The sequence below is a fragment of the Balearica regulorum genome, chromosome 1 (genome assembly GCF_011004875.1).
Source record: "Balearica regulorum gibbericeps isolate bBalReg1 chromosome 1, bBalReg1.pri, whole genome shotgun sequence".
NCBI lineage: Eukaryota > Metazoa > Chordata > Aves > Gruiformes > Gruidae > Balearica > Balearica regulorum.
Window position 1 is genome coordinate 209,671,026 of NC_046184.1, and position 8,720 is coordinate 209,679,745.

The 8,720-nt window shown below is 39.8% G+C and overlaps 1 protein-coding gene across 4 annotated transcripts in view; it reads left to right on the forward strand.

The window, feature by feature from the left end:
• The window catches only part of GRM5 (glutamate metabotropic receptor 5), a 284,776-nt gene extending 279,173 nt beyond the window's left edge, over positions 1–5,603 (forward strand). For all 4 annotated transcript variants that reach the window (XM_075742446.1, XM_075742444.1, XM_075742447.1 and 1 more), the window contains one exon: positions 1,991–5,603. In XM_075742446.1, the coding sequence (XP_075598561.1) occupies positions 1,991–2,813 (823 nt within the window). In that variant the 3' untranslated portion in view covers positions 2,814–5,603. The remainder of the gene's footprint in view (positions 1–1,990) is intronic.
• The last annotated feature ends 3,117 nt before the right edge of the window (positions 5,604–8,720 follow it).

Below are 8,720 nucleotides of genomic sequence, written 5' to 3' on the forward strand. Positions count from 1 at the left end.
AAGAGTTTTCCTCTGAGGACGCTACAGACGTTAGCGGCAGCTCCCGTTCAGCTCAGAATCACATCCACAGAGATAAGAGAGTCAGAGTGATCAGTGCTACGGGTTAGTTTTTGCTTTTCCTGCTTGCCCTGGTTGAGGTCCAGCAAAAGGAAGGGATTGTTACAAGCCACCAGCTGTTCTGCCTGGCATTTTGGGGGTAGGTGCATAACAGTTAACTTCCAAGATCCAGATAATATCCTGGTGATCACTGCAGCAAAGGAGTGAGCCCTTATATACTCATACAGATTATCATCTCCCAGTCTAGCCTGTCTTAAAATACCCACTGGTTTATGTTGTGCTTGTCTACTGGATTCTGTTGTGCTGCTTTTGAAGGGGAAAGATGTTGGCATATGTTGTGTTACATGATCCATCGTAATTCTGTGCAACATAATTGTGGATGTGAACCCACAAGAAGGTTTTGTTTACACTCAGCACACGATTTTTTTTTTAGATGACTGGAAGAGCTATTAAACCGATAGTGCATGGCAAGCCTCCACATGAAGGCTGGTATAAAGTCATCTGTGTTTAGTAAACTATGTGTCTTGCAAACTGTTACACTGTAGGCTAACATGTGTGAGTATATTTATTTCAGGCTTAAAAAGCAAACAAACAAACAACAAATTCATGATACTCTGCCAGGGTCTCCAATGTGGTTGTCTTTCCAAAAATCCTAAATGGCTGTAGCAAATGTTTTAGAAACCAAAGTGAATTGTTTAAAGTTCTGTTGCATTTTATATATAAATCACTTATTTGTATGTGGAGACTATGTTTTTCCTGTTGACATCATTTCAGAGTCATTGTCTGTTTCAGCTAAGAAATATTTCTAATGGTCTTCCTTAATCCCAAGAACTATAGGTTAATGTGTGTATAAACACCAGCTCATCAGCCTAAGGAAGATGTAAAAGGAAAGGAGTGGTTTCATACTATGTGTTTATAAGTGCTGCAGCTGGCTCTTCTTAGATAGCAAGAGGAGAAAAACAAGCAACTTTAATAAAGATCAGGGTATGATAAAGATCAGGGTATGCTGGGATCTGAAAAGAAATTACCCTAAGAGGACTCATTTTGCAGGAGAGCGTAGCAAAATATTTATTGCTGTCCCCAAACTCAAGCCACCATGAGGAGCTGCTTGCATAGCTTGTCCATTATTTCTTTCCTACTAGGAATATATTTTATTGTCTGAGCCAACCTGCAAATAAAAAAATAAGTTTTTTAAGCTAGTGGTGGCTAATTTACCAAGTACCTTGGTGAAGAAGAGGTAACCCATTGGAGGCATCTCCCCACCCACAACTAGAGTAGCCCTTTCTCAGTATTGCCTCTGTTCTTCCAAGTACTGGGATATAAATAGATTTTTTTTCCCAGCCATAACAGACTACACTTCTTCATCTCCCAGTCTACACTCCCTGTCCCATACCAAAAATCAGTGGCCATCACCCTACGCCAAGCTCCTGACCATTGAATGCTCCCAGGCCAGCCTACATATCTGCCCCCTGCAACCCAGCCAGTGCAGGGCTCTCATCTATTCCCTTCAGTCATTTCCCTCTTCCTCACTCCTCCATGCATCCCTCAGTCCCACAGCCCCCCTTCCTGACACCAATCCAACAGAAGGGAAACCATCAAGCACCCCAAGATGGACACTGCCTATGTCCCGAGGGCAGCAGCAGAGGGGTCAGCAGTGGCCATGAAGTAGCACAAAGTAGGTGACAGCTGGATGCCTGAGAAATGAGCTGGCACGCTCTGCTTGTTTTCCTAAAACTTATAGGCATAAATGATAGATACAGATATATCGCAATAGAAATAGACATAGATAATAGATGATATAAGTATAGATGAGATAACAGTCAGTTTTACGATGAATGTAAGCTCTGGGACACTATGTACCCATGGTATAGGTACAGCGATTACATTTTTAACTTTGATGCAAGTTACCATCTTATCTCATTTCTGTTTACAGCTCTAATGGGAAATCAGTTTCCTGGGCCCAGAATGAGAAAAGCAGCAGAGGAGCACACCTTTGGCAGCGGTTGTCAATCCACATCAACAAAAAAGAGAACCCTAATCAAACTGCAGTGATCAAGCCTTTTTCTAAAAGCACAGATAGTAGCCGACATAGTAGCAGTGCTACATTTCCTGAGGCCAGTGCCAAAACGCTTTACGACGTTTCGGAAGCAGAAGAGCAATACCCAGCTCAGTACCGACCACAGACTCCCTCACCTATCAGCACCTTGAGCCACAGAACTGCCTCTGTTAGCCGAACAGAAGATGATGCCCCTACCTTCCAGTCAGAACCTCCTCAGCGAAGTAGCTCCTCCCAAGGCTCCCTCATGGAGCAGATCAGTAGCGTGGTTACTCGCTTTACAGCCAATATCAGCGAGCTGAACTCTATGATGCTTTCAACAGCCACTCCAGGGACAATGGTGGCCACTCCTCTCTGCTCTTCATACCTGATTCCACGGGAAATCCAGCTCCCTACGACAATGACCACGTTTGCAGAGATCCAACCGCTTCCTGCCATTGAAGTCAATGGCGCTTCGCAGTCAGCTAGGAAACCTTCAAATGGCAGCATCAAAGAAGGCACTTCAGAGACCCCATCAACCAAGCAAGACCTTGAGGAGTTGGTAGCTTTAACTCCTCCTTCTCCTTTTAGAGACTCCATCGATTCTGGAAGTGCATCTCCCAGCTCTCCAGTGTCCGAATCAGCTCTCTGTATCCCATCCTCCCCAAAGTATGACACGCTCCTCATCAGAGATTATACTCAAAGTTCTTCTTCGCTGTGAATGTAGTTCAAGACAACGTTGGATCTCAACGACTACAAGCAAGTAGTGAGGGGACAGCCAAGCCTTCAAGATCTCCAGTGTTTACGCAGATAGAGTGAGAGGCATTGGGTCATCTTGTCAGAAACGGAGAGGAAGAAGAGGAATTACTTGAGAAGTGGAAACATCAGATTAATTACGCTATTTTAAAGATAAAATGACTCTTGGCAGATTATCGTGGCCTTAAAAAAACATGGGCTTTTCAGAAACACTGAATCTATTTTTGAGGGCTTATAAGGAGTCTGTTAATTCAGTTACATACCAAGTGCTTTGCTTTAGTATTACAATGAACCGTGTGTACAATATACGGGGCGCGGGGGGGGGAAACTAGATTGTAAACAACTGTACAATGGTTTGTTTGTTTACTCTGATTCCTTACCCAGAAGTGAACCTTGATCTTTTATCAAGAATAGAAGACCAAACATTGAATGTACATTTTCTAACAGACTCAAATCTGGGACCAATCTGTCAAGCTTTCTTTCTTTTTTTTTTCTATGAAGATTCAAAAAGCAGTAATGTATGTTCAATAACTACCAAACTTTTTGCTGAAGCATATTGTGTCCGTGATACGTTACACGTGGATAACACTAAGCTGAGGCTTTGCAGTGAGTGACTGCAATATGGAGGGCTTTACAAGTGACTTCTCAACCTACACATTTGTTTATGAAATTCTCTTCTATCTATCAAAAATTCGATTTGTTAACATTGGATTCACCTTCACAGCAACAAAACCCAAGGAAGATTTCCTGACTATTTCACCGTGTTGCCAACTAATAATGAAGTAGCAAAAAATATTTTCTGGAGTACTGTTTTGTAATTCCCTTATCAGGGCAAGTTGTTGAGGTGAATATTCTCTCTCTAGCAGCACTACCAAGCTATATTATAGCTGCACTCCCTACTGAAATTAACACATTTTTATGGACGTTCTTATGCTAATATTACCAGTTAAAATAGGTATTCAGGCTCCCATAGTCTTTGCTTGTAAGGAACAGGTAAACACCCTAAGGATTTGCTTCATACTTTGAATGACAGAATTCTAGGAGACCGATCTGGATTATGATGAATGCTAACTGTGAGTGGAAAGGTTGTCACAATCATAGTTCATATAGAGGGGAAAAAAACCCTTGTGTCAAAATCTGCTTAGAGGTGATTTAGCTACTCTTTAATAAGCAACAATTTTAACTTTATTTAGCTGTTGATGCCTTGCAGCTATGAACTGTGATGAAAAAGAAAAAAATACTTTCAAAGCAATACAGAGTAAAGGTTAAAACAGAGAAGACCTAATGAGATATGAACCAACAGAGTCTTTCTTTGTTTCTTAGCAACTCACAGAAGCAGCAAGGGGATTCCTCATATTTTTTCCCTATATCAAGGTAGGACGGTTTAGTGCACTTCATACTGTCACAGCACTTTTTTAATACAGGCAGGGAAGAGTTTTAAAGTTTGAATAGAAGCTAAATAATTTTTGATAGGTGTAGTTACATAGAACTAGTAAGTCAGGCCCTAAACGCACACTGTATTGGCTCTCTCCTTCATGACATAGCTGTCCTCAGGTGCCAAACTTTTATGGGTTTCTTTTATTTTATTTAAGGATAGTATGAAGTGGTGAGTGATGTACTTCAATTCAAAGTTGAGTTGATGTAGCCTTATATAGAAGACAGCCTCATGGAAGGGAGCCTTGAAATAAGGCTGCTATGTTTCATTTTCAAAACCTTTAAATCTTATTTCTTCAAAGATAACAAATATTTTGCAATCAAAATTCATATCCCCTTTTTCTCCCCCATGTCTAAAATAATAAATATTTGATTGAAAAAAAAAAAAAAAGATGAAAGCACACTAACATACTTTAGCAAAGAACATTTTCTATTCTTTTGGGAAGCTAGTTTCACCATTACGTGCTGCACCCCAATTTGCTGCTCAGCAACATTAAAAAAAAAAAAAAGGAATAGATGACTGAATCCAGGCTAACACCTCACAGAGATACTCTAGTGACTGTACATCCTGCACAAGGCAGTGTTATCCAATAATAGCAGTCTGTGGAAATGCTGATTTTGCCAGGTACAGTTGCTAACTAGCTATGCCTATAGCATGAACCGGCAGGTCACAAAATAGCTTTACTCCAGAAGGCAGGTCATGACTGTAGGTCCTTGTTGCTTATATGTAGTTCTTGCCTCCTCACATGACTGATTAGCACAGACTCAGTTCTGTGTAGCTGTATGATTTCCAGACCAGAGCTTGGTTTTGCCCTCCTGGTTCACAGTATTAGCATGTCTCATCAGTCCCTAGCTGCCCATGTCTTTAGGAGAAAGCATCTTCTTTCACAGGTTACAATCCACGTTTAAGGGAAGGGCATATTCAATCAGTCTGTAACACAAACTTTCTCATTTAGGGAGTCTAGACCACTTAAACGTTGTTCATGGAAGACTTATATGATATCTGTTTCCATCAGTGCAATATTGTTTTGATATATACAGAGCATACTGAGATAGTTAATGTGAATTTCAAAGAGATTCTATTACTATCTCTTCTCTTATACTTTAAGCTGTTGACCAATGTCGTTACTAGAACATTCTCCATCTTGATCTTTACCTAACCTTTTAGGTTCCCATTTCCATAGTCTTTTCCTATGTTGGTGGAGACTTAATATTAACACATTCCTGCTAAAATCTGTGCACTTCACTGCACTATGAAATAATCAACAGCGGAAATAAAGATTATACAGACAGACACAAAAATCTTTTCTTGAAAATAAAATTAGTAAAAAGGAGTGAGAAATAGAAACTGTCATACCATTACTCAGCGTAAATATACCTCTTCTGGTCCCAAATTGCAATTCTGCACAATCCAGTCCATAGCTATTGCTCAGAGCTTCTTGACAATTTTCATATATATTGCCAAGATTATATATGTCACACACAAAACACTTAATCTAACACCTAAATAAATATTTTAAGACGCTAAAAAACTAATGTTACACAACCCAAATTTTAAGCAATTTTGCTCACTCTCATTTTGGGAGGACTCATGCATCTTTTGTATATCCATTAGCCACAGCAGAAATTTTAATTGCACAAGGAACCAAGGACGGACCCTGCTGAGATTGTACCTCCTTGTCGTCGTTCTATCTTTAATAAAACATAGGTCAGCCTTAGTGGCATTTAAGGAAGGCAGAATCCACTTTAATTGTATAGGCTGGAATGCACCAATGTCACCTTGTATGATATGTTTGCATTTCATCAAAGGGAGGAAAGGGTTTTTTGGGGGAAGAAGATAACAATTATGTAATGACTGTAGTAGTAATTCAAAGGAGCTCAGTGGGAGATTTGCAAGACTGGAAAGTACTTCACCATAATTTTCTTGACACAAGAAAAAAGAAAATCATGAATGGCAGACATTATGATTTCATTATGTTGTTTGTATGCTAGTCTCTGTTTAGGACATTAAGATATAAAGGCAGGGTTTTTCAGCCATAAAACCAAGGTTACAATCATGAACACTTTCCAATCTAACTAAAGAATGCAAATACCACATGAATGGCTTGAAACTGCCTTCCAATTTAGTGCTGCTGCCAGAAAGGGAATTAAAGGAGTTGAAACTATTCTCATTCTTGACCACAGGGACCTTGTAAAACCATTTGTTTCTTTTGTGCTTGAGGCCAACCCTGAAGAGGGAAGGTATAACCACCTCTGGAATCTGAGCTTTTGAAATAAAGTGAATCACTCTGGCAAGCCAATTGGGAAGAAGCGTTAGCAATACTGAAGAAGAACTGTATTTTTTAATTGGCTCTGGAGAATAATTGCGTGACTTTGGAGATGTGCTTCCTTGTACTTCAATCTGAACATTTGGTGCCTAGAATCACACAGATACCTTAGACAAGAGATTTTTAGACCACAGTCCACAAAACACTTGCTGATGTTTCATGGGAGCCTGGCTGTTCACAAGGTGCTGGCTTCTTCCATTGATTTCCAGCTACAAAAGCAAATTAAAAGTTAAATGCTAATTAAAAATTAACTGTTGAAAATTTTAAAAGAAAAAAAAAGTTAGCTTGCTTGGATGTTTATTCAGTTACTGTGTTTGCAAAAGGAAAACTTTGTGATCAGAACTGGGAGAATAAGGTCTCCAAAGAGAGAAAATGGGAAGGTCAATCCATGAGTCAGACTCTGGATGATAGCGGACTTCACCTGGGGATGTTTTCTTTAGAGACACCAAGACCAGACTGAAAGACAACATAGCTGTGGGTGTAAATTCTGTAGAGGAAAGTGTGCAACTTTGCTATTCTGTTTAATACATCATTGATGAGATGAGAGGAAAAAACATGACAGCAACAGACAGCATACCAAAAATGTCGAGTCCTTAGGGAAATCAGAGCACTATGATCAGGATTAATAATGTGACCATGACTTTTTTATTGTATTGGAGACCAGTGTCAGGGCTGACCCAGAAAAAGGACTTTGGTGCCTAAAGTTAGGATTTCATCAGAATTTAATACCTACATTTAAAACTCAATTTTAAAACCACTATTCAACTGCCACCTTACTCAGGCATCTAGCATTGTACGTCTGCATATGCTCAGAACCACCCTGATCATGACACATCTAAGGATCTTTTCACCTAACTCATGCTAAAACCCATCAGGGATACAGAAAACAGCGGTTCCTAGGTTAAATCCCTGTATATCCCATGAGTCAGTACACAGAGCACACAGTACATAGGCCAACAGGATCATAATCCCTACAAAATGGAGGAGAAATCATCCTTTGTGGGTCTAGTTATGCTGCTGTTTTTATAATAGCCTTGAGGTTAGAGCAGTCAGGCAGAAGGTGAGAGTCCTAAATTCAAACCCAGCCATTGCCAGAGGTGATTGAAATATTCCTCTTGGCTGGAAAGTGCTCTAATGACTCTGTGTTGGGGCACCCTCTTTGTCTCACTAAGGTAACTTCACAAGGTAGAAACAAATTCAAGTCCCAGAGTAGAAAAGCAACAGCTGCTCTGCACCCTGGTAGGACATATATTTGATATAATTAAGGATGTTATGTGACCATTTAATATAAAATACTTTAAAAATCTCAGGAGCAGGAAGCAGGTGAATATTTTAACTACAAAGAAGTGGAGACAAAATATTTTCTGTGCTATGTATTGGCTCAAAAAAACCCCTGAAATACTTCCCTGAAAAGTGCATTAGTGACAGGAAGGGAGGCTGTACCCTTCCCTACCTCTCCGTCTGCAACCATCTTGTCTTCCACCTGGAGTTCTCAGACACCTCTGTGGAAAGGGAGAGTGAGTCTTCTTGGATAGGTGAAGGAATTAAACTTGGGGTTCCCACTTCACTGAGATTGCAGAAAAAAAGGACTTCATTTCATTTTCCCCCAGCCATCTTTTACAAAGACCACCCAATCTTTGAAACAAAAATTATAGCCATGTTCAGAAATGGGTCCCAGTTGAAAATTAGTATTTTCTGTGCATTGCATTGGCTCAAGTAGAGTAATCTCAGACATGTCTTTCCTTGTTGCATTGCTTTCCTGGGCACCTAACTCTTCTCATAAACTTCACAGTAAGATTAGACATTTAACAAAATGTTCTGGCCTCCACACTAGAGCCAAATATTATAAAAAAATAGATATTACCCTGCATAACTTTAAGTGCTGAAGTCCTTTACTGGCATTGGCCCTTAACCTATTGAGGTCAATGGAATCACTCCAGATTAATATCCGTGTAAAGAAAATCAAAGTTTGCTAGTGGCCAACCAAGTCTAGATCTTGGCTATTTGCTTCAGCAGAGAATGATAACAACAGGATGTTCTTCCAACTTTCTTCCTAATCAAACAGTAGATGTATTTTATTATGTTCATTCTTGAAGCAACTTGCTAGGCTT